Source organism: Cololabis saira, chromosome 6, assembly GCF_033807715.1.
Source record: "Cololabis saira isolate AMF1-May2022 chromosome 6, fColSai1.1, whole genome shotgun sequence".
Taxonomy (NCBI): domain Eukaryota; kingdom Metazoa; phylum Chordata; class Actinopteri; order Beloniformes; family Belonidae; genus Cololabis; species Cololabis saira.
This window is the reverse complement of record NC_084592.1, coordinates 48,393,958-48,420,635: the sequence shown is the minus strand read 5'-3', so window position 1 is coordinate 48,420,635 and position 26,678 is coordinate 48,393,958. Positions and strand designations below refer to the sequence as shown.

Below are 26,678 nucleotides of genomic sequence, written 5' to 3'. Positions count from 1 at the left end.
ATTTTAAGTATTTTAAAAATGGGCTACTCAAAGGCCTTATACGTCCTTGACCCACAATCCGGTTCAAATACAGTATCACAAAAGTAACCTGCAACCATTCGAACAGTAAATCAACCCAATTCTGACAATTCCACATCATCAATTCCCCACACAGGGAAAAGAATGAGTAAAAAACTATTTTACTTGTATCAATTTAACAACAAAAAAAAAAAATGTCAACAGAAAGGAAAACGAGACAACATCTCTCTCCCATCCACGCAGCCTCACGTGAACGCTCCCTGCGTGAACGCGCAGTCAGACAAGCGACACGGAGCTTACACACCCACACACACCCACGCGTTTACACACGCACACACAGAGCGCAGGCGCAACAGCAGTTAATGCTGAATTTCACATACATGAGGGGGTTCACAATCTCAACATCTCTGTTTATGTTTTTCAGGCTCATGTCAACATAGTAAAGTATCAACATAGTATCTTCACGAAGCCACGCCATCAACATCCAAGTTTATCTGGCAATTTAAATCCCTAGCTAAAAAAGGGGGGGTCCCAGACCCCCGAAGGTCCCTGACCTTCAACTCAACCCCTCAGCGGGACTCAAACCCACTTTAATGCATTTACAGGAATCCCAATTCAATAAACAGTTCCAGTCATGAACACTAGACAAAAACATTGGACAGGAGAACCATTAGCCAAAACAGGCAAACAAAAATTCCCATTCCACTAGATCCATCGAGAGGAGTGACTCTTACGTCAGCTACCCCTCCTCCTTGCTGGTCACCGGGTCTCCCAGACTCCTGCTGGTCACCAGGCCCCTTGACCCCCGGTCGAGCCGACCCCACACGAGTGAACGTATAACATATTACCATCAAATCAAACGTATAACATATTACCATCAAATCAAACGTGTAACAGTTTACCATCAAAACAACAGTGTAACATTTTACCATCAAAACAACAGTGTAACATTTTACCATCAAAACAACAGCAAACAAAATTTTACCATCAAAACAACAGCAAACAAAATTTTACCATCAAAACAACAGCAAACAAATTTTTTCCATCAAAACAACAGCAAACAAAATTTTACCATCAAAACAACAGCAAACAAAATTTTACCATCAAAACAACAGCAAACAAAATTTTTCCATCAAAACAACAGCAAACAAAATTTTACCATCAAAACAACAGCAAACAAAATTTTACCATCAAAACAACAGCAAACAAAATTTTACCATCAAAACAACAGCAAACAACATTGACTGTTAGGATGGACTGGAATGCCGAGCAAAAAATAAATAAAACTAAAACGTTCTACCGGAACCTGACAGAAAAATAGTGTGTGAATTCAGGTCGAATCCATTTCACTTCTAGTCCATTTATATCACCTCATCTTATTTGTACCTCATTTTTAATTAACCGGGAATGAGGCGTACCAGTCTGCCTTGTGCGTACCCACACGCAGGGCTTGAAATTAACTTTTTGACCTACTAGCCAAGTGGCTAGTAGGTCAAAAAAGTTACTCGCCAAACAGATTTTTTACTCGCCAAAACCAAAAAGTTGCTTCACTAGAGTATTTCGTCATCACTACTTATATAGCAATCATAGTAGTACCATATAACAGTCATCCCGTTCTTCTCAATCAAATGTGCTGTGTAAAAGGACCTTTCAACTATTCTGGAAGAACAGTATAAATCCCTATGCAGCAGTAAGAAGACGCATGAAGTACATTAGATTCAAATATACAAACTATTTGCCCCCTCCTCCTCCTCCTCCTCCCTCCTCCCTCCTCACCTCACACACATTTGTGATAGGCTATATGAATTTATTGAGGTTAAAAATAAATCATATGCAGTAGTACGATATCAATGCAAGTCATGTAATAGTATTTTTATTGAAAAACAGGGTTTTTAAAATAAAATAAGTCCTGTCAATTGACTCACGAGCGTAACTTCAAAAAATAAATAAATAAATATTGCAGAAGCTTGCGCGTAACCTACGGCGTAAGATACGCGGCGACGCGTACTCTACGCCGTCGGTGCGACGCGGAACCATAAATCAACGCACACGTGGATTTCGGCGCCGCAGCTCCGCTTCCTCCCGGCTCCCGGCACCGAGTACTACTCCGCGGTACTGCGGTAACAGTCCTGGGGCCTCATCTATAAAGCTTGCTTGCGCAGAAAAAGCGCATGAAAGTTGCGGAAGCCACCATCTACGCAAAGCCTCGGATCTAAAAAGAAAAAACTAACCGATGGCTGCCGCTCCAAACCCACTACTCCACACCGAAGAGGAAAAAAGAAAGTGTTCTGATTAAAATAAGGAAAGTTGGACTACCAACAAGTATATAACAATTGCGTTCATAAGGATAAAGTTTTTAAAAAAAAAAAAAAATTAAAGAAATTGTCTCTTCTCCCTGTGTGTGTCCGCCTGTCATGCACGGGTACTTGGGCGCATGTTGTTTACTTTTAAGCCGGAATTATGGTTCTGCGTCACACCAACGCAGAGCCTACGCCGTAGGGTTTGGCGTAGGGTGCGCGTCGCCGCGAACCCTACGCCGTAGGCTCTGCGTCGGTGCGACGCGGAACCATCAACGCACACGTGGATGTCGGCGCCGCAGCTCCGCTTCCTCCCGGCTCCCGGCACCGGGGCTCGGCGTGTCCCTCCGCGGTACTCCCGCGGAGTCCCGCAGCCCCAGTGAGTTTTTCACCGGACATTTTGACCAGAGAGATTATAAAATACCGGATTTCGGCATATTTTACCGGTTATGTTATGTTCCCTCGTTTACTTTTCTTCTTCTGACCCGTTAGCGGCGCTTGGCAACCAACGAAAATGAGCATTACCGCCACCCTCTGGATTGGAGTGGTATAATTTTTCTAGGTCGCCAAGTGGCGAGACAGCCAAAAATATGTCTCGCCACAGCAAAATCTAGGTCGCAAATGGCGAGTGGCGACTGCTAATTTCAAGCCCTGCCCACACGTCATGAATAACCTCACCTGACACAATACTCAATTCCAACGTCTATTAATAAATTACGTTGTAATCTTAAATCATAATCTAATCTTAAACAGACAAGTGCTGATTTCCCTTCCCTTCGGACATTAAACATAAAATCCAGACCTATTAAATGAAAAACAAGGTTCTTGTGTGTATGTGTATTTAGTATTCAGGTGCTCACGTGTTCTGCAGACTTCACAGCCGGCCTCCGCGTGTCCACCGGACACCTCACCGGCTCTCCTCGCCACCCCTAGACAGTCCGGCCCCCCTTTTCGCGCGGGCCCTCACTGTGTTGTGCCCCCCCGTTGCACTCTTTCAGCCTTTTGCAGCAATAGTCTCACAATTTTCCTGGCGAAACGCAGGCTTTCTGCCAGTCAAAAATGTCCTTGAGACAGCCAGTCTTCCCAGCACTTTTCCTCATCTCTCCGATGGGTGAAACGGGTGAAGATGGGGGAGGGGTGCTCCCACGGGTGGAGTTGGGGGCAGTGGGGGGCAAACGGACGCAGCTGGTTGAAGTCCAGGCGCTGGTGAGCTCTGCCTGAGGTCCCGGCGCTAGTTGGGGGGGCGGGTGTGGCGGGGGGCGCAGAGTCCAGACCGGGTCCAGCTTCACACACTGGGGCACAGTCTGTTTGGGTGTCTGCCTCACTCAGCAACATTCCAATCTATCTAAATTCGTTTTTCATTTTTCTTTTTAGCGAGTGATAACTGGTCTAACCTGCAAAGCCTCCAGCTGTTTAACGCTCAGGCTTCCTGTTTCTCGTGTTTTCTTTATTTTGGGAATTTAAGTCGTCTGACCCACAGCTCCGACAAAGGTTGTGGGTTCTATTCTTTTCCATAATTAACTATCATATATCTCACATTTAGTGCTGAAAAATCTGGTCCTTCGGAAAAATTACTCCCAGAAGGCTTATTGAAAAACTGGCCTCCACAACTGATTATTTGATCCTCTCAGACGTGTTGCGAGTCTAAATTTTCAGAAGGAGAGAGGAAAAAAAAAAAAAAAAAAACACAAAAAAAAACAACACCATGGCTAACCAAGGTCTTCCGCTTATCAGGGTTTGTGACGTCACAACAGCCGGAAACACTCGCGCAGCTCTTTCACAGAGAAAGTTGGATTAAAAATATATTAGAAAAAGTCACGGTTCAGATTTGACTGGAGTCCTGCATCTTTTAAATCCTACAGAAGAGTAGTACTTCGGATTACCCGTTTGCTTCCAAATGCTGCATCTTTTAAATCCTACCAGGTATACTTCGGATTACCCACTTAACTCAAACCGGATTCTAGACGCAGAAGCCCACGACATAATCAACAGGAAAACATTCCAACTCCAATTATTTCTCAAAATTATTTGTTATCCTCCAGACAGTCAAGATTGTTAGCCAGACATTAACAGACAGCTCAGAGCACAAACACAAAACCTCCGCTCCTTCTAGGATTGAATGAGGCATCCTAGCCGCCCCCAGACCCCGTCTGGCATACTCGGATTCCCCGAATCCAGAGCCCTCAAGTTCCCGACTTGAAGTAGTCTTCCACTCTCAAACCACGGCTACAGAAGCACTCGTGATCCGTCACGTCTGGCGACCTACAGCTGATGTCGTACCGAAAGGCGAGTCTTTTTCTCTTAAACAAAATTCCCTCATCCACTAGAATTGATAGGCATTCTACGACGCCCCCAGACAAAATCTGGCCCTTCGATCACTAACTCCTAGGTTAGTAACAAACAAAATTCCTTCTTCCACTAGAATTGATAGGCATTCTACGACGCCCCCAGACAAAATCTGGCCCTTCGATCACTAACTCCTAGGTTAGTAACAAACAAAATTCCTTCATCACCTAGAATTGATAGGCATTCTACGACGCCCCCAGACAAAATCTGGCCCTTCGATCACTAACTCCTAGGTCAGTAATAAAACAGCCCAAGGTCCTCAGACCCTGGCTGGACCAGCCCTCCCCGGTTCCAAATACTTGGACTACCGGCAACATCAGCTGAATAGGCAGAGAGGAGACGTTAGCGCGCACCTTATTTCGGCCGTTTTCTTTCCAAAACTCACCCAAAAGAACAGCGAGGCGTTTCTGAAGCCACCGGGTTCGTTCGACCCCAGTCGGTGCGGGGACCTTCCCAACCCCCCTCCGGACGAGAGGCCCTCACTCGACCTTCACTTGATGGGGGAGTACGAGGTTGTTGCATGCTTAAAACACCTTCGATTCCGGAGGAGAGAAGGAAAGAATCCGGCACAGATGAGGTCCCTTCGTGGTCGCCAAATTGTGGTGGCAAAAATTGTTGTCCAAAAAGAATGTCAGGACACCTCAGCTGTCTTTCGAAGATTTAATGAAAAGAGGACAAACATTCAATTGAACGGAGCCACACAGTCCAACCGGTCACATGAACCGACAGTCCTGAGTGCGCTGAAGAAGATTAGAGACAGGTTATTTTATAGTTGGAGCCGGAAAAGACAAAACATCACCCATCACCCTGGCAACCATGCCAGGCCACTGTGTCAAAGGAACATGACCTTGGCATAGGAATGAAAACAGGCAACAGACAGTGTTATACCAAAATTTTCCATTACACGGTACGCGCAACGTACGGCGTAAACTCTGCGTTGGTGTAACGTGGAACCATAATTCAGGCTCCACTGTCCGCCGCCGCGCGCCTGGCTCGTGCTCGTCGCCGGGCGCAGCTCCTCGCCACGCCGACTCCGCGCTCACATATTTAATATATTTATAAAAACCCGCCTGGCCGAGCCCTAACACTGAGGCCATGGTAGATTTAGGTTACGCGGCACCGCTCTGCTCACTCGCAACGTGACCAGATCACGTGACTGGTCAAATCGCAGCCTTTGCGGTTAGAAAATCTCGTTTTATCACATTGCGATATTATCGCAAATGCAATTAATCGTTCAGCCCTAGTCCTGTCCCTGCCGTGTTTAGTCCCTGCTGTGTGTAGTTTCTGCCGTGTCCAACCCTCAGCTCTGTCCTCAGGTGGTGGAGATGCTGGAGGGGCCCGGTTCTCCCACGGCGCTGCAGTACCAGTACTCCTTCCTGTCGGTGACCCAGATGGACGGGGAGGACGGTCCGGCGGCTGCTCAGCTGCTGCAGCAGTTCAAGCCCAACCTGGAGCACCTGGTGCAGGACACGGGGGGACGGGACCGGCCCGGGGCCAAGAGGAAGGTAGAGCAGGAACCATGTTCAGGAACCATGATTACCGTAGTAGAAGAGGCTCCATCTCTGTTCAGCTTAGAACCCTGACCGTTTCTCCTCCTAGATCTCTAAAGACCAGGGAGAGCTGGAGCCCAAGAAGCCCCGACGGTCCGGGGAGATGTGTGCCTTCAACAAGGAGCTGGCCCACCTGGTGGCCATGAGCGACACCAACATGCCCTTCATCGGGCTCAGAGCAGAGGTGGGTCCTGGTCCCGGTCCTGGTCCTGGTCTGGTCCTGGTCCATGGGGGATGATTTGGACCGTTTTTATTTCAGGGGGGGATGATTTGGACCGTTTTTATTTCAGGGGGGATGATTTGGACCGTTTTTATTTCAGGGGGGGATGATTTGGACCGTTTTTATTTCAGGGGGGATGATTTGGACCGTTTTTATTTCAGGAGAGATGATTTGGACCGTTTTTATTTCAGGGGGGGATGATTTGGACCGTTTTTATTTCAGGGGGGGATGATTTGGACCGTTTTTATTTCAGGGGGGGGATGATTTGGACCGTTTTTATTTCAGGGGGGATGATTTGGATCGTTTTTATTTCAGGGGGGATTAATTGGACCGTTTTATTTCAGGGGGGATGATTTGGACCATTTTTATTTCAGGGGGGATGATTTGGACTGTTTTTATTTCAGGGGGGGATGATTTGGACCGTTTTTATTTCAAGGGGGGATGATTTGGACCGTTTTTATTTCAGGGGGGGATGATTTGGACCGTTTTTATTTCAGGGGGGGATGATTTGGACCGTTTTTATTTCAGGGGGGGATGATTTGGACCGTTTTTATTTCAGGGGGGGATGATTTGGACCGTTTTTATTTCAGGGGGGATGATTTGGACCGTTTTTATTTCAGGGGGGGGTGATTTGGACCGTTTTTATTTCGGGGGGGGATGATTTGGACCGTTTTTATTTCAGGGGGGGATGATTTGGACCGTTTTTATTTCAGGGGGGATGATTTGGACCGTTTTTATTTCAGGGGGGGATGATTTGGACCGTTTTTATTTCAGGGGGGATGATTTGGACCGTTTTTATTTCAGGGGGGGTGATTTGGACCGTTTTTATTTCAGGGGGGATGATTTGGACCGTTTTTATTTCAGGGGGGGATGATTTGGACCGTTTTTATTTCAGGGGGGGATGATTTGGACCGTTTTTATTTCAGGGGGGATGATTTGGACCGTTTTTATTTCAGGGGGAGATGCCATCCCCCTCATCCCCCCTCAATTCGAGTACTGGTTGTGCCGCATTAAACGTAGTCCGGGCCAAATACTGGCAAAATTAAACAATTCCTCCAGGCAGAGAAAATTCCTCCATCATTTTTTTATTTATTTATTTTTTTTCATTTGTAATGAATGACTGTAATTATTGTAGGAATGGTTTCAGCCCCAGTGGTGTCTCTGGTTAACTGTCCCCTCTCCTCCCAGCTGTCCAACATGGAGATCCCCAGCCAGGGCGTCCAGGTGGAGGGAGACGGCAGCAGCCACGCCATCCAGCTCCTCAAGTAACGCCCTCATCATCACGCTCTGGCTCTGGTTCCTCCCAACCCCTGGAGGAGACAGGAGACCTGACACCGCTGGTTTGTGTTGCAGGATTCCCGCCTGTAAGGGCGTGGGGGAGGAGACCCGACGGGCCCTGCAGCGCTCCCTGCTGGACTGCACCTTCCGGCTGCAGGGACGCAACAACCGGACCTGGCTGGCCGAGCTGGTGCTGGCCAACTGCCCGCTGAGCAGCACCAGCAGCAAGGAGCAAGGTAGGGAGGACCTGTCTGACATGTTTGTCCAGCTTTCTCCTACGGAAGAGAATCAGGGCCAGCCAGGAGAAAAAATATTTGAGAGGGGAAGGTTTTGTTTTTATTGTGCACTTCGAGAAAAAAGTTGAAAATGTCGAAAATAATGTTGAAATACAATGACTGTGTTTCCAGCATCAATGACCCTTTTAAAACCTGAATATTGGGTCATGTAAACGTAACGGAATATCCCCATCAAACGGAACAGGAATTTGTTTTCTGCACATGCTCTGTTCACAAGGAATCCTGGTCTTTTGAGTCCAGGAAGTTCTTCTAAACACGGAGAAACCAAGACCAGGAGGAGACTAATCACTTCATAAATGTAATGAAGGATATGAACATTTCTGCATTTGTAGACGGTAGACGGTGGATCCAGGAAGAAGAAGCAGAAATGACGGTAATTGCGTCATGATGTTCTCCGTGCGTCGCTGGTTTGATCCAGATATCCCAAATGATTAATTACCATGTAAACGTAATATTCCCAATGTTTCAGTGACGGGAATATTAGTAATAACCTGAATTTTGACTGGATGGAAACGTAGTCAGTTTCAAGAATAAAGTCGAAATTTCGCCTTTTTTCTCAACATCTCAACTTTAGTCACGAAATTTTGACTTTTTTCTCGAAATTGTACTTCAACATTATTCTCGACATTTTTACTTTTTTCTCCACATTTCTACTTTTTTCTCGATATTTCGACTTTTTTCTCGACATTGTGCATAATGAAAAAAAAATCTTCCTCCTCTAAAATATTATTTTTATTTTTCTCCTGCCTGGCCATGATTCTCTTCAATATTCTCCAGAATACGCAGCAGAAACACCCGTTTAGGGACTTTGAGACTAAATCTGTACTAAATGTGGTCAACCGGGGAAGAAGTTCCACAAGCTGGTCCTGGAATAGAATGATAATAATGTCCTGCATCGTCCTCCAGCCTCTAAAGTCTGAGTTATGGTTCTGCGTCAAAACGACGCCGTGCCTACGACGCCGTCACTGACCTGCACCTCCCGAAAATTGTAACTACGCTATCTCCTCCTCCTCTCCTCCTCTAACCCTCTCCTCCTTCTCCTCCTCAGCCTCCACCCGTCACGTGTACCTGACCTACGAGAACCCTCTGTCGGAGCCGGTGGGAGGACGGAAGGTGGTGGAGATGTTCCTGAACGAGTGGAACGCCATCAGCCAGCTGTACCAGTGCGTGCTCAACTTCTCCCGGGCGCTGCCAGGTGAGACCTGGACCTGGACCTGGACCTGGACCTGGACTGGGACCTGAGACCTTGACCTTGAAATCTATCATACATTAATCATTTCTGGTTTGAACATAGAGAATGTAAGATTGGGGCTGGTTTTTCATCATTTCGGTGGGTTTTCCATCACGTCAGATCTGGCAACCTGGACCTCAGCGCTGGATTTCTTAAATTTTGTTTGAAAATGGTGTTAAATTTCCAAAAGTCTTTAATTTACTTTGGTCAAACCTGTAGACATCCTCTTTCTTTTCATTTGAATGTACTTTATACAGTTTTGCTGTCGTTACGTTTACCGTTTACTGTTATCAGTTTTTATTGAAATATGGAAATGTTATGGCCAGTCTTTAATTTTCCAGTCGAATGTAAAGTACAAAACAAAAATGTCATCAGTTATAGTTGTTAGCCCGGGCTGCAGGGATGTAACTGGGTCGTACCTGAGGGGTCCGACATGTCCCGAGTGTTGACCCGTGTCCCGAGTGTTGACCCTGTGACCCGTGTCCTGTCAGCCAGGACCAAAAAGTGGTGCCTGCTGAGCGTCTGTCTTCTGACACGACTTTGGCCAACTGACGTAATTCGGCTATAGCTTTGGTAACATTACCTTCAGCACCAGTTTATGAACGTACAGCAGTGTTCTTAAATTACAACAACAATGTAAGTAAAGAGTTTAAGGAACAATTCCTTAGTGGAAAAGTTTCCTCCATCTCTCGGACTCCTCTCCAGTCTGTTGTAGCCAGTCAGTTTGGGCTAGTCATCTTCCTGGACAAGGGTTTTGATACCGTCCGACTTCCGGCCTACTCAGGGTCTGGAAAGTTTCCTACTAGCTTGCACTGTGACTGGTGGACGGTCGTAGATCGTTCAGCAACCTTTACTGCTGTCGGGGTTGCAATCTGGACCACATTTTCGTTTCACCACTCAAATCAGGATCTGGATCTGGTTTCAGCAATTCCTGCTTAGGAGAGAGAGGAGAAAGCGGCAGCTTACAAGAACTTTGAACATCTGTTCAGCAAACAATTCACTCATCCACATCGAGAGTGGGTCCCTTCGGCTTTCTCTTGCCATGGTTCCCCTTCCCATAGAGGGAGCTGGAACGGGCGACCATGCACTACCCCAAGGGGGTGTGACAAAAATTTTTTATGTAGGTATTGGAATACTTGAATACTTTGTGTACTATACCCTGCCTCCCTCCTGTTTGAGACATGGGACTTCCCATGGCTCAATTTAGCCACAGGTTTTCTGGGAGTACTGGTTTGCTTCACAGCATTGTTTTGCATGTCAATTAAAAGTTGAGTTGGATGTCAACAGGGATAGAGAAGGGGTCAGGCCCTCATTGAGAACTCCTGAGCTTCCCCAAAGTACCCTCCTCCTGCATTATGCTTTTATTGAGAAACGTGACAGGAAATGACCATATAAGGACAGTGAACAGTAGACAATGGGCGGAAGTGATAACGTGTGAATGAATCCATCACACTGCAGTAGACAGATGTCACCAGAACAGTCCCAAACCTGAGTAGATCAGGGAGTGGCTGCTGTGACTTCTGTTAGCCAAGCATGTGACAGTTTCAGGAGGACAAAACAAGTTCAAAGGTTAATTACATAGGGTGTTGACCCTGCGACCCCTGTCCCCCCAGACATGCCCTCGTACCTGAGCGTGTTCTCGGAGGTGCGGCTCTACAACTACAGGAAGCTGGTTTTGTGCTACGGCTCCACCAAGGGCAGCTCCGTCACCGTCCAGTGGAACTCGGGCAGCCAGCGCTTCCACCTGGCCCTTGGAACCGTCGGACCGAACTCAGGCTGCTCCAACTGCCACAACATCATCCTGCACCAGCTGCAGGAGATGTTCAACAAGACGCCCAGCGTGATGCAGCTGCTGCAGGTGACTGATACACACACCTGATACACACCTCTGATACACCTGACACACACCTGACACACACGACTAAAAGGAGAATGAACGTGACTAAAACTAATAAAAACTAAAATGATAGCTGGATCCAAAGACTAGACTGAAACTAGAACTGAAACAGGCTGACAGAAACAACTCTAGTTTAAAGGAAAGTCCATAAAATACTAAAGTGCCCCAGTCCCAGGTCTGCAGGGTTGTCCGTTACCTCGTAGGTTGTAATAGGGCTGGGCGATATATCGAGATTTTAATATATATCGATATATTTTCAAACGCGATATGGTACGAGACAATATCGTTTATATCGATTTAAAAAAAAAATATGTTTTTGATATAGCTTATTTTGTGACAAATTGACTTGAATGTTTTATTTGAGATTTGCACAAATGTTTTGTTATTTGCACAACTGTCAACCTCAGTTGAAAAGTCTGCCTGTTACTGTCTACATTGTATTAATTGCACAGTGTATTTTAATTTAATTGTTATGCAGGAAAGGGATATTTGTTTTATTTTATTCCAAGAAGCATTTTTATTCTATATACGCAGGCAGTTTATTTTTATTTCATTTGTTTTATACATGTTGATATTGTGCAGACCTCTGTTAATAAAGGAACCTGTGTGACATTTGGCACGAGGCTTTGTATTAAAACTGACTGTTTTTTTAAGGGTTTGCCTCAGAAAAAAGGAAGCTACCAGAGATGCTAACAGAGATGCTAACAGAGATGCTATGCTATAATGCTTTGGGGGAACCCCAATTATGGCACAGAAAAAATATCGATATATATCGAGTATCAACATTCAGCTAGAAAATATCGAGATATGACTTTTAAGGTTGTAATAACGTCTGTGTTCCGGTGCAGATTCTGTTCGACACGCAGGGCCCCCTCAACGCCATCAACAAGCTGCCCACGGTGCCGATGCTGGGCCTGACTCAGCGCACCAACACGGCCTACCAGTGCTTCTCCATCCTGCCCCAGTCGCCCACGCACATCCGGCTGGCCTTCCGCAACATGTACTGCATCGACATCTACTGCCGCAGCCGCGGCGTGGTGGCCATCCGGGACGGAGCCTACAGCCTGTTCGACAACACCAAGATCGTGGAGGGCTTCTACCCGGCCCCGGGGCTCAAGGTAACGGGGGGGGGGCACTGGGAATTATGAATGAATGAATAAAGTTTATTCAGTCATGACAACACCAAGATCGTGGAGAGATTCTACCCGGCCCCGGGGCTCAAGGTACCGGGGAGGGGGGAACACTGGTCATTATTTTTATTTGGTTTTCCAAAGTACGGTGGCCGAGACCCGCCATTGCTGAAAATTAAAGAAACGCTGCAAATAAAAACAAACGCTGCAAATATAAAGAAACGCTGCAAATATAAAGAAATGCTGCAAATATAAAGAAACGCTGCAAATATAAAGAAACGCTGCAAATATAAAGAAACGCTGCAAATAAAAACAAACGCTGCAAATATAAAGAAACGCTGCAAATATAAAGAAACGCTGCAAATATAAAGAAACGCTGCAAATATAAAGAAACGCTGCAAATATAAAGAAACGCTGCAAATATAAAGAAACGCTGCTGCAAATATAAAGAAACGCTACTGCAAATAAAAACAAACGCCGCTGCAAATAAAAACAAACGCCGCTGCAAATAAAAACAAACGCCGCTGCAAATAAAAACAAACGCCGCTGCAAATATAAAGAAACGCTGCAAATATAAAGAAACGCTGCAAATAAAAACAAACGCTGCAAATAAAAACAAACGCTGCAAATAAAAACAAACGCTGCAAATAAAAACAAACGCTGCTGCAAATAAAAAACGCCGCTGCAAATAAAAACAAACGCCGCTGCAAATAAAAACAAACGCCGCTGCAAATAAAAACAAACGCCGCTGCAAATAAAAACAAACGCCGCTGCAAATAAAAACAAACGCTGCTGCAAATAAAAACAAACGCCGCTGCAAATAAAAACAAACGCCGCTGCAAATAAAAACAAACGCTGCTGCAAATATAAAGAAACGCTGCAAATAAAAACAAACGCTGCAAATAAAAACAAACGCCACTGCAAATATAAAGAAACGCTGCAAATAAAAACAAACGCCGCTGCAAATAAAAACAAACGCCGCTGCAAATAAAAACAAACGCCACTGCAAATATAAAGAAACGCTGCAAATAAAAACAAACGCCGCTGCAAATATAAAGAAACGCCGCTGCAAATATAAAGAAACGCCACTGCAAATATAAAGAAACGCCACTGCAAATAAAAACAAACGCCGCTGCAAATAAAAACAAACGCCGCTGCAAATAAAAACAAACGCTGCTGCAAATAAAAACAAACGCCGCTGCAAATATAAAAAAAACGCTGCAAATATAAAGAAACGCTGCAAATAAAAACAAACGCCACTGCAAATATAAAGAAACGCTGCAAATAAAAACAAACGCCGCTGCAAATATAAAGAAACGCTGCAAATGTAAAGAAACGCTGCAAATAAAAACAAACGCCGCTGCAAATAAAAACAAACGCCGCTGCAAATATAAAAAAAATGCTGCAAATATAAAGAAACGCTGCAAATAAAAACAAACGCTGCAAATAAAAACAAACGCCGCTGCAAATATAAAGAAACGCTGCAAATATAAAGAAACGCCACTGCAAATATAAAGAAACGCCACTGCAAATATAAAGAAACGCCACTGCAAATAAAAACAAACGCCGCTGCAAATAAAAACAAACGCCGCTGCAAATAAAAACAAACGCCGCTGCAAATAAAAACAAACGCCGCTGCAAATAAAAACAAACGCCGCTGCAAATAAAAACAAACGCCGCTGCAAATAAAAACAAACGCCGCTGCAAATATAAAAAAAACGCTGCAAATATAAAGAAACGCTGCAAATAAAAACAAACGCCACTGCAAATATAAAGAAACGCTGCAAATAAAAACAAACGCCGCTGCAAATATAAAGAAACGCTGCAAATGTAAAGAAACGCTGCAAATAAAAACAAACGCCGCTGCAAATAAAAACAAACGCCGCTGCAAATATAAAAAAAATGCTGCAAATATAAAGAAACGCTGCAAATAAAAACAAACGCTGCAAATAAAAACAAACGCCGCTACAAATATAGAAACGCTGCAAATAAAAACAAACGCCGCTGCAAATGTAAAGCTGCACCTCCACGACACGTATCGTGACGTTTTTGCATCGCCAATTTTGGTGGCACAATATATTGTCCCCCCCCCCTCCCAGCTGGTACCACCTAACCACCTCTCCCCCCCAGACGTTCCTGAACCACCTAACCACCTCTCCCCCCCCCAGACGTTCCTGAACCACCTAACCACCTCTCCCCCCCAGACGTTCCTGAACCACCTAACCACCTCTCCCCCCCCAGACGTTCCTGAACCACCTAACGACCTCTCCCCCCCCAGACGTTCCTGAACATGTTCGTGGACGCCAACCAGGACGCGCGGCGGCGCTCGGTGAACGAGGACGACAACCCCCCGTCCCCGGTGGGCGTGGACGTGATGGACAGCCTGATGATCCAGCTGCCGGCTCCGCAGCAGCCCCAGGCCCTGAGGGGGGGGGCGGGAGGGGTGTACCCCCCCCTCACGTCTCCACCGCCCAACTACCACGCTAACGTAGCCCCCTCGCCGTCCATGATGCCCACGCAGTCGCCAGGTGAGCTGCCGGTCCAACGCCGCCGCCTCGTCCTCGTGAACATTTTTTTAAATTATTTATTTCCTACAAAAGAAAATGAAATGCAATGTATTTATCAATGGAAACTGATCAACCAAATAAACTACTTCATCTTCTTCAGCATGCTGCACCGCCCCCTCATACCTGCTGCAGGTTCATCAGAGCTGCATGTCACATACACCCCCCCCCCCCGGGAACTAGGGCTGCAACTAACGACTATTTTAATGGTCGACTAGTCACCGACTAGTGAAACGATAAGTCGACTAATCGGTTAATTAGACTGTTTTCTTCATCCTTCATTCATGCTGCACAATAATAGAGATGCATTGATTTAGTTTCTTCTCCCGTCCCGCAAGAGAAAAGTCCTACAAATCTATCTGATTTAATGTTAACATGATCATTGTGGAGCTTGATGGATAATTGACAGTTCATAGGTCACCTGACTGAAAGTTAGATGCAAATCCATAATTGTCATCACACAAGCTGTTTCACCTTTCACCAGCATCAATTATGATTGAGGTTTTAGCAACGAGAGTAGCTGTTAGTGGCTCAAATAACACTAATAAATAACATGAAATAAACAAAGTAAACGAATGAAACGAATTAATTTAACAAATTAAAATAGGCTTAATATCTTACCAAGGCGAGTCCGTCTCGTTCAACACTCCGACGTGCTTTCTCTTCAAATGCATTACCAACGTGCTCCCGTTAAAAGCAACGTCGGCTTTGCAAACCTTGCAAGTATCTTTTTATTCGTCGTATTGAGGCTGAAATGCTGCCAAACTTTTGAAGTATTGTTACGCGCAGCTGCTAAAGGACACCGTCATTTAGTTTTACCTGCTACCGCTCAGCAGAGATTCTATCGTGCTACGCCGACTCTCAGCAGAGATTGTATTGAAGTGAGACGCCTCACTCCGTTGGAAAAACACGTCTGGCGACAATGGAATTCATTGTCGTCAATTTTCATTATGGATTTTTGTCAACAACGTCGACGAATCGTTGCAGCCCTAGCAGGAACACGCTCCGCCCACTTTCATGCTCCGCCCACCTCCACCCCGCCATCAGGCCTCAGCTCAGAACGTGTCCCCATAGACATCTATACGTATCCGCCCCACGGAGCTGCTGCGATACGTCACCGTCGCCGCCATATTGGATGTTCAAGACTGCGCTGTAAACTAATACAAGTAAATGGACTTATTTTCATAAAGCGCCTTTCTACAAAGAAATGTACGTTTTACGTCTCATTTATTCATTCACACACGCACTAATATACTTGGAAACAGTTAGGCACCAAATATAATATATTTCATTTTCTCAGATTGCAAAAATAAGAACTTTATTGATCCCACATAGGAGTAATTCATGTTATATCAGCTATAGAGAACAAGGTAGTGCCGAAAAACAATATATATCCCCCCTCACAAAAATAAGAAAAATAGAGAAACATATTTTCTTATCAACAAAACAAATTTAAAATTTTTCAAATAACAAAAAAACATTTGAACCATTTTTCAGACAGTAAAATAAATGGTTCAAATATGTTGTTTTGTTACTTGAAAAATTTAAAATGTTTATGTAAATATGCTTTGTTGATGAGAAAATGTTTCTCTATTTTTCTTATTTTTGTGATTTTTCTTTATTTTTTATGAGCTGATATGAAAATAAGGAAAAAATAGGAAAAAAAATAGGAAAAATTGAAAAAAGAGGGAAAAAAGATTAAAAAAGAGAAAAGAGGAAAAAAATGAAAAAAGGGAGGAAAAAAGAGGAAAAAAGTGTGTGTGTGAATGAATAAATGAGACGTAAAACGTTAATTTCTTTGTAGAAAGACGCTTTATGAAAATAAGGAAAAAAGAGGAACAAAGAGGAAAAAAAGAGAAAAAAAGAGAAAAGAAAGAGGGGAAAAAAGAGGAAATAAGAGGGAAAAAAATGAGGGAAAAAAAGAGGAACAAAATATTATATTTGGTGCCTAACTGTTTCCCAAGTATATTAGTGCGTGTGTGAATGAATAAATGAGACGTAAAACGTACATTTCTTTGTAGAAAGATGCTTTATGAAAATAAGTCCATTTATTGTATTAGTTTACAGCGCAGTCTTGAACATCCAATATGGCGGCGGCGTTGCCGTACGGCTCAGCGCTCCATGCCGTGTCTACGTATACATGTCTCTCCGTGTCCCCGTCCTCTGACAGCTCTGCTGTGTGTGTGCAGGGAACATCCACGCCGCTGGCTCCCCCAGCGGGGCCCTGAGGGCCCCCTCGCCCTTCGGCCCCACCCCTTCTCCATCGTCCCTGGGCATAGCCATGGGCCAGACCAGCTTTGCCAGTCCCCACGGTAAGTGGGGGGCCGTGGATCTGGCCCGGTGGTGACCTGCTCCGGGGGGGGCTGGTGGGGCCTGCCGTTACTCTCCCAGCAGGTGTCAGCGTGCTGCCGGACCGTTGCATGATGGGAACTGTCTCTCCCTGTCCCCAGGCCCGCTGGACCCCAGCTCCCCGTACCCCATGGTGTCCCCCAGCCACCGGGGCCAGTGGCCCGGATCCCCGCAGGTCTCGGGGCCGTCGCCCGGGGCCCGGATCCCGGGCATGTCTCCCGGAAACCCCTCGCTGCACTCGCCCATCCCTGACCCGCATTCGCCCCGCGCCGGGACCGGTGAGTACCGCCACCCGGGACCGGTGAGTCCCGGAACACGGCAGTGTTGTGCATGAACCAGTTCATTTCTGGGACAACGTTGAACTGAACGCAACATATTTAAAATAAAGAACTTGAACTTGTTCATTCTGCACATCAGGAACTGGAATTTGAACTGTTCAGATTCAGAGAAACTTTATTCATCCCCGACGGGCAATTCAAGGACAACTAAGCAGTAGGGATGGGCGGTACGGACTAAAAAATTGATCACGATAATTTCTGGCATTTATCCCGATAACGATAAAAAAAATACCAATACAAAAACGTCATCAACAGGAATTTTTCTTTCTTTCTTTCTTTCTTTCTTTCTTTCTTTCTTTCTTTCTTTCTTTCTTTCTTTCTTTCTTTCTTTCTTTCTTTCTTTCTTTCTTTCTTTCTTTCTTTCTTTCTTTCTTTCTTTCTTTCTTTCTTTCTTTCTTTCTTTCTTTCTTTCTTTCAGGCTCATTTCTTCCTTCTGTCCGTCCTTCCTTCCTTTCTTCCTCCCTTTCTTTTCCTTCCTTCCTTCCTTCCTTCCTTCCTTCCTTCCTTCCTTCCTTCCTTTCTTCCTCCCTTTCTTTTCCTTCCTTCCTTCCTTCCTTCCTTCCTTCCTTCCTTCCTTCCTTCCTTCCTTCCTTCCTTCCTTCCTTCCTTCCTTCCATAAATCGGCTTTACACAAAAACATCATCAACAGGAATTTATCGTTTTTACCCCGAGATGACAAATTTGTACCGTGGGGAATTTTTTTGACGGTTTATCGTGAACAGTAAATTATTGCCCATTCCTACTAAGCAGCAATACAAGTACAGTAAATCTGCTCAGCTGCCGGCCGGTCGACCACAACGAGCAGCGACCCGAAACCGGAACCAAGCAGAGAAAGGGTGACATTGGGGATGGGGGGGAGGGAAAAAAAGGCATCTTCACACTGTGTATAAGTACACAGTGAGAAAGTGCAAAAAAACACCTCAGCACAGAAAGCACATGACAAATTTAACATCATCATCACAGACTTATAGCCAGGAAGGCGTTGAGGTGTGGTTATCAGCAAGTGTGTGTGTAAGCGGTAAGTGCCTGAACTTCGTTCAGAGCTGCTCTCAGCCAATGTCCTTGATGTTATCAGGCCGCTCGGTCAGTTCTGATCCAGGTCCACAGATGTTCCTGAGAGGGGAGGGTTAGTGGGGGCAGAGTCACCTTGTTTACATTCCACCAGGGAGATTGTGACCAGAGCAATCGGCCAAAAACCGCCCTGTCAAGGCCAGATTATAGAATCAACAATTATATTGAAAAGAAACAGCCTCAGTAATTTTCCGTCTGCCTTCAGTCTCTGGTTCATCAATGGCGACTCCAAACAGACGAGATTGTGATCAATTCCCGCCAAGCCGAGCTTCCAACTTCTCCAGGGTCTTCTCCATCTTGCCAATGAGCTCAAAAACGCCGCCAGCCAGCGATTCTGTTCAAGAATCACATCCAGCTTATGGTTTTGCTCCCCCAGCGTTAAAGTCTGAGTGTTGATCACCGTGCCGTTCAGATTACAGGACTGTCTCAGAAAATTAGAATATTGTGATAAAGTTCTTTATTTTCTGTAATGCAATTAAGAAAAATAAAAATGTCATACATTCTGGATTCATTACAAATCAACTGAAATATTACAAGCCTTTTATTATTTTAATATTGGTGATTATGGTTTACAGTTTAAGATTAAGATTCCCAGAATATTCTAATTTTTTCTAGATAGGATATTTGAGTTTTCTTCTATAAGGCGCACCTAAAAGCCTTTAATTTTCTCAAAAACCGGCAGTGCGCCTTTATATATGATCATTACAGTAATTTCTGTTACTGTAGTCAGGGGGATTGTGGGTAATGTAGTTGGTGTCGCCGAAGTAACGGCGCTAATAACGTCAGGAATCGTAACAGATGTTCAAGACAACAGCAACGACGCTGACTCGCATAATGGAGACGTTGACGAGACGGAGCAAAGCTGGTTTTTATTTAGTTAATAAAGTTTGACATACGGTACTTTTTTTCTTTTTCTTTTTTTTTGCATTTTCTGTAGGATTTTGTAGCATTTCCTGCAGCAGCTCCATCAGGTAGATACGTAACTCAACCCCAGCCACTATAGTACGGTATTTTTCCAGATATTTAGTGCACCTTATAATGCGGAAAATACGGATAATAGTTCGTGAGAAGTAGGAACTTGCACAACAAACCGCTGGCCTGGACCCTCCGAGTCCCGGACCCCGTCTGGTTCCTGCCACCGCAGGTCCCCGGGTTTCACCTGGGGGGTCTGGTCTAAACCCTGTTCTCTCCTCTGGGGGGTCTGGTCTTTCACCTGGAGGGTCTGGGGGGTCTGGTCTAACTGTCCTCTCTCCTCTCAGGTTCCCAGGTCCTGCCCACCAGCATGCCCCCCCCCCGTAAGCTACCTCAGCGGCCCTGGGCCGCCTCCATCCCCACCATCCTTACCCACAATGCCTTGCACGTGCTGCTGCTGCCGTCGCCCACGCCCTGCCTGGGCCCCGGCCTGTCGGGCAGCTACCTGTGCTCTCCGCTGGAGCGTTTCCTGGGCTCCGTCATCATGAGGCGTCACCTGCAGAGGATCATCCAGCAGGAGGCCAACGTGGGTGTAGTTCCCCCCCCCGGAGGACTGGTGCTGGTTCCCCCTCTAACCCCTCTCTCCTCCCCCCCCAGCTGTCCATCGTGAACTCCAACGAGCCGGGCGTCATCATGTTCAAGACGGACGCGCTGAAGTGCCGCGTGGCGCTGAACCCCAAGACCTACCAGACGCTGCAGCTGAAGGTGACGCCGGAGAACACGGGGCCCTGGTCCCAGGAGGAGCTGCAGGTGCTGGAGCGCTTCTTCGAGACCCGGGTAGGTGCAGAATCCCCCCTATTTAATTCAGACGCGGGTAGGTTCCTGCTGCAGACCCCCCCGTTTAATTCAGAATTACAATATAAACCCATTTAAAATTAGTACAAATGACCATGTAAACACCTAATTCCCAATGAAAATGGCCATTCCGAGTTAAACTTAATTCCTTAATTCCTTCTTAAGCTATAACAGAAAATCACAATATTCTAATTTTCTGAGACAGTCCTGTATACGGCAAATCGCATTATAAGGCGCACGGCCGAGTTTTGAGAAAATTAAAGGCTTTTCCGTGCACCTTATAGTGCAGAAAATACGGTATACACCAAACCGGCTTAGTTTATATGTAAGATAATTATCGTAAATGTGATGTTGGATGATTGTAAGTGTAACTTTTCCAGGTGGCTGGTCCTCCCTTCAAGTTCAACACCCTGAACGCGTTCACCAAGCTACTGGGAGCCCCCACCAACATCCTGAGGGACTGTGTCCGCATCATGAAGCTGGAGCTGGTGGGTACAAGTTCTGGTTCTGGGGGGGGGGGGTACTGGTAGCCCCTGGTTCTGACCTCTGACCTCTAACTTTGACCTCTGACCTGCAGTTCCCCGACCAGGCGGGCCAGCTCAAGTGGAACGTCCAGTTCTGCCTCACCATCCCGCCCAGCGCGCCCCCTATCGCCCCCCCCGGGACCATCGCCGTGGTGCTCAAGTCCAAGATGCTGTTCTTTGTAAGTTCTGACGGGTCTGGACCCGGGTCGGGTGAGGACCCGGGTCTGGTGAGGACCCGGGTCCACACCAGACCCGGGTCAGAGCTCAGAGCTGCTCCTCAGCCATTGTCCTTGATGTTATCGGCTCGGTCAGTTCTGAAAACAGGTCCACAGATGTTCCTGGGAGGGGAGGGCTAGTGGAGGGGAGAGCGTTTTGTTTACATTCCACCAGGGAGATTGTCCTGTCAAGGCCAGATTATAGAATCAACAATTATATTGCAAACAGACAGACTCAGTAATTTTCCGTCTGCCTTCAGTCTCTGGTTCATCAATGGCGACTCCAATCAGACCAGCGGGTCCCGGTTCTGACCCGGTTCTGACCCGGTTCTGACCCGGTTCTCTTGTGTTGCAGCTGCAGCTGACCCAGCGGGTCCCGGTCCCCCAGGACCCGGTCAGCATCATCGTCCCCATCGTGTACGACATGGCCACGGGCCTGACCCAGCAGGCCGACATCCCGCGCCAGCACAGCTCGTCCGGCGCCGCCGCGCTCATGGTGTCCAACATCCTGAAGAGGTTCAACGAGCTGCACCCGGCCCGGCAGGGTGAGTGAGGGGGGGTTACACGTGGTTCTGACCCGGTTACACCCGGTTCTGACCCGGTTACACCTGGTTCTGACCCGGTTACACCCGGTTCTGACCCGGTTACACCCGGTTCTGACCCGGTTACACCTGGTTCTGACCCGGTTACACCCGGTTCTGACCCGGTTACACCGTGTCCTAACTGCATGAGAGCGTCCCACTATCGTAGCTCTGCGAGACATCGGACACTCACATGCAGACTGAATCAAACAAAAAAACATGGCGGACATTTCTAATTTTCTAGTGAATATAATCAATATTTTGAGTTAGTTTCTGCATAAAAATGTGTCTTGATTACATTTATAGCGAGAAATATGTTTTACTTTCATAATATTCACTCAGTGAATGTACATAATCACTCGTTTGCTCATTGTTCGCGAAGATCTCGCCAGAATAAAGGCTGATTTATGGTTCCGTGTTACACCAACGCAGAGCGTTATTTTGATAAACTGAGCCCAGGTTGGGGATCTTAATAATAATTAATAATAATAATAATTTCAATGTATATAGCGCTTTTCAACTGAAGCGACAGATCTCAGAGCGAGACTAAAAAAAGACTAAGAAACTATGACAAAACAACCTTTTACAACCTCTTAACGGTTACTTTTACATCTGAAAAAATATTCAAACTTAATAAAGTGGCATATTAACAGCGCTACAGCTGAAATTAAAACAGCTTTTATCTCTGGGCTTCCTGATATGGTGTGACGTTTGTGCAAACGTAACTACGTACCCGAACCTAAACCACGCAGTGACGTAGCACGTGGTTCCCAATCCCTAGGGACATTACAAGGGCTATTGGTGGAAAGTAGGGGGGGGATTGGGATTGGCCCTTTATTGAGGTTCTTGTAGTGAAATGAGGAGGAATCATAGAGATAACTTCTCATTTCAACTAACTGGATCAGCCGTTCCTCATCATGAATGTTTCCTACAGCGCTTTCAACGCGAGCGGCAGGAAGAAAATAGAACCAGGGCATCCGACAAATGTTCAGCTCAAAACGTCACTGCGTCCAGTTAGAACTGTCCAATAGAAAATTAAAGCTGCAAGCAGCGATGAACGGGCCCTCGCACTCACGGCCACCGCCCCCCATAAGCATATCAGAAATGACACCACCCACGACTTCCTATGTCAAACCATTCAAAAGTTATAGCAGAAAATAGGGACAACCAATCAGAAGAAGGGGCGGGGCTAATTCAGGCCAATGAAGGTCAAGGACTCTATACCGAGTCCCATGACACCACCCACGAGTCTTTATGTCAAACCATTCAAAAGTTATGGCAGAGAAAAGTTTTCTAGGGGGCGCTGTTGAGCAGTTAGGCCACGCCCATTAATGCAAACCATGAAATATCAAATTTATCACCAGGCCTGGCTTGCATGCAAAATTTGGTGACTTTTGGGGAACTATCAAATATGGACCAATCAGATGAAGGGGAGGCGCTTTTTGGCGTCTAGCGTCGCCACGGTAACACTTTTGAAAGAGAAAAGTAATGCGTGTAGTCGCAGGATGGAGACGCACACTTTGATGTATAACACACCTGGGTTCATGATACGGTTCGGGCTGAATTAATTCTCAAAGGAATGGCTCATATTGCTCCAAAATTACACGATTAATTCAAAATGGCCGACTTCCTGTTGGGTTTGGGCCATGGCGCCAAGAGACTTTTCTTTTAGTTGTGACATGATACAGGTGTGTACCGATTTTTGTGCATGTACGTCAAACCGTATTGTGGGGCTTGAGGCACAAAGTTTTCTAGGGGGCGCTGTTGAGCCGTTAGGCCACGCCCATTAATGCAAACCATTAAATATCACATTTATCACCAGGCCTGGATTGGTGATAAATTTGGTGACTTTAGGGGCACGTTTAGGGGAAAAAAGGCCTTCCTTTTGTCATAATAACAACTAGAAAATTTCTGGAAATTTTGATATGGGCATGCCCTACTGCCCATTCGTCCCCTCTTGCTGCTTTGGTTTGGGGCTGTAGTGGTTGTGTTCGGGGTGGTTCTATGTCAGTTTGAGGTGTTTACGGTTGTATTGCATTCATTCCTGTGCTCCCTATAGTTATTAATGGGGCGCGCTTTTTGGCGTCTAGCGTCCCCACTGTAACGCTTTTGACTGAGAAAAGCAATGCCCATCGAGGCACGATGGAGACGCATCCAACGATGTATGCCGTGTATGGGTGCACGTTCCGGTTCAGGCTACGTTAACGAATAGGTTGTTTTTTTCACCATGGTAAAAAACCCCATCCGAATGAATGGGGCCATTTGGCATGGATTTTGACATAAAATTTCCTTAAATCACAGCTTCATGAAATTTGAGTATGTTGAAGTCCACAGCGTGCCGAGTCGGGAAACATTTGTACGATGTCTCTACGATAACCTGTTGCCTAGCAACAAGCGTCCAAAGTCAAATGGAAGAAAAAAAAAATGAAAGGTCAATATCGTGTTTTAGAGTGTTTGAAAGTTTGAACGATGTCTCTACGATAAAGTTCAGCCGAGCAATAAGCGTCCGAATTTTTGCCTTTTTTTTTGCTTTTTGCCATCTAGCGTTGCCACGGTAACCCCTATTACTGAGAAAAGTAATACCCATCGAATCACGATGGAGACGCATCCAACGATGTATGCCATGCATGGGTGCACGTTGTGGTTCGGGCCGTATTAACGGACGAAAAAAGAGTGCGGAATAAGAAGAAGAAGAAAAGGGAAACCTTTCTGTATACTAATATATCGCCTTCATTTTTCCGGTTCTTCCGGCCGTGTTTCACTTTTGGGGGATTTTTCTTTTCCACATCAGAGCGGGGTCATGCTTTACACCCGCTGGTGCGCAGTGGGACTTTTGCGACTTTAGCTTGTTAGCAAAATGCTAGCATTCTGGACGATTGTAATATTGTCATGCCACTACTTGGCATGACAATAACTAGAAAAATTCCTACGGATACATTAGGCCCTAATAAAGACATGGAATTGATTTTGTCGCTGATGCAGTTATGACCCGGTGTTAGACCCGGTTCTGACCCGGTTAGAACTCTGCTGACTCGGTTAGACCCGGTTCTGACCCGGTTAGAACTCTGACCCGAATCTTCTCTCTTCCAGGCGAGTGCACCATCTTCTCTTCAGTCCACGAGCTGATGATGAACCTCACGCTGCCGCCCGGAACCCGCCAGTAGAACCGCCGACCCGGAACCCTCGACCCGGAACCACCAACCCGGAACCCTCGACCCGGAACTATGGACCCGACCCGGAACTATGGACTCAGAACCCTGGACTCAGAACCCTGGACCCGACCAGAACCGGAGACTTGCATTTGTTAGCACACTATTTAATTGCCTTTGTTTATATCTATTTTTATTTCTTTAATACTGTAAAACTGTGAGAACTTTCTACGCCAGTTGTATTTTATTACAGCGTTTTGTCCTGAAGGTTCAGGAACCTGTTGTTGCTGTTTAATAAAAACAAGTAGCTTTGTGATCCACGCCTTTCAGAACCAGGAGAGGAGGAGAGGAGGGGGCTGACCCCTGACCCCTGACTGACCTCCACATGACCCCTGACCTCTGACTGACCTCCACATGTTTAATAAAAACAAGTAGCTTTGTGATCCACGCCTTTCAGAACCAGGAGAGGAGGGAGCTGACCCCTGACCTCTGTCTGACCTCTAACTGACCTCTAACCTCACACCTGACCGCCACATGTTTAATAAAAACAAGTAGCTTTGTGATCCACGCCTTTCACAACCAGGAGAGGAGGGGGCTGACCCCTGACCTCTGACCTCTGACTGACCTCCACATGACCCCTGACTGACCTCCACATGACCCCTGACCTCTAACCTCACACCTGACCCCCACATGTTTAATAAAAACAAGTAGCTTTGTGTTCCACGCCTTTCAGAACCAGGAGAGGAGAGGAGGGGGCTGCTGCTACTGCTGCTGCTGTGACAGGTTACCATGGTAACAATTCCCCCTCCCAACAGCAGGAAGTGCTGTGTGTCTCTGAGTAGTACGTCCAAATTAATGCATAAATACTACTGATATTTACTCAAAAGTGTGCCGAACTTAAGTATACTTTTTAGTATATACTTTTTAGTCTGGCATTTCGGACGCACCGCTGGACGTAAACGTGCTTTACCCATCATGCATCAGCCTCATCATTCCACTGATTTTTTTTTTTATTTTGTTTTTTAAACAAAACTTTATTGAATATATACAAATTCTCAAAGAGGATAATGGACAAATATCAATTTAAATGCAATATGAAAAGAAAGGAAAATAAAAAGGGATTCTTGTAAAGAATACAAAAAACAAGGCACTCTAAGAATTAAAAGGTGCATATGAATAACAAAATAATTTAAGCATTTAAATTCACATAATGGAGCATAAAAAGGAGAGGAATTATAAAATTAGAATAACAAATAACGAGCAATGTCTAGACTTATTTTACTTGCATTTTTGTTTCATCCCCCACTGATGGAAACAATCGGTTCTACAAGGTTCATGACCCGTCACATGACCCGTCACATGACCCGTCACATGACCCGTCACATGACCTGTAGGTGAGAGAAAACTAGAATCAGGTGAATCAGCTGGAACCATAAACTCTGGTGGGAGTTTAGACACACAGGACTGTCTCAGAAAATTAGAATATTGTGATTTTCTGTAATACAGTTACAAAAACAAAAATGTCATACATTCTGGATTCATTACAAATCAACTGAAATATTGCAAGCCTTTTATTATTTTAATATTGCTGATCATGGCTTACAGCTTAAGAAAACTCAAATATCCTATCTCAAAAAATTAGAATATTCTGGGAATCTTAATCTTAAACTGTAAACCATAATCAGCAATATTAAAATAATAAAAGGCTTGCAATATTTCAGTTGATTTGTAATGTAGCAGCAGTAGCAGCATCGATGATCAGCTGATCAGTGACGTGGGAGAAGGTTTGTTGGGGCCGGGGTTATGATTAATATTATTTCAAAAATATATTAATAAGTATTAGATCACCCTAGCATC

The 26,678-nt window shown here is 45.6% G+C and overlaps 1 protein-coding gene across 1 annotated transcript in view; it reads left to right on the top strand.

Moving 5' to 3' along the window:
- Positions 1 to 25,137, top strand: part of LOC133445656 (mediator of RNA polymerase II transcription subunit 14-like) — a 57,995-nt gene extending 32,858 nt beyond the window's left edge. Inside the window, exons 6-21 of the mRNA XM_061722980.1 lie at positions 5,978 to 6,166; positions 6,261 to 6,395; positions 7,620 to 7,696; positions 7,785 to 7,945; positions 9,054 to 9,200; positions 10,850 to 11,094; positions 11,982 to 12,251; positions 14,542 to 14,791; positions 17,017 to 17,139; positions 17,278 to 17,454; positions 19,845 to 20,083; positions 20,155 to 20,334; positions 20,733 to 20,840; positions 20,930 to 21,055; positions 21,447 to 21,636; positions 24,763 to 25,137. Of these exons, the coding sequence (XP_061578964.1) occupies positions 5,978 to 6,166; positions 6,261 to 6,395; positions 7,620 to 7,696; positions 7,785 to 7,945; positions 9,054 to 9,200; positions 10,850 to 11,094; positions 11,982 to 12,251; positions 14,542 to 14,791; positions 17,017 to 17,139; positions 17,278 to 17,454; positions 19,845 to 20,083; positions 20,155 to 20,334; positions 20,733 to 20,840; positions 20,930 to 21,055; positions 21,447 to 21,636; positions 24,763 to 24,836 (2,691 nt within the window). The 3' untranslated portion in view covers positions 24,837 to 25,137. The remainder of the gene's footprint in view (positions 1 to 5,977; positions 6,167 to 6,260; positions 6,396 to 7,619; positions 7,697 to 7,784; positions 7,946 to 9,053; positions 9,201 to 10,849; positions 11,095 to 11,981; positions 12,252 to 14,541; positions 14,792 to 17,016; positions 17,140 to 17,277; positions 17,455 to 19,844; positions 20,084 to 20,154; positions 20,335 to 20,732; positions 20,841 to 20,929; positions 21,056 to 21,446; positions 21,637 to 24,762) is intronic.
- The last annotated feature ends 1,541 nt before the right edge of the window (positions 25,138 to 26,678 follow it).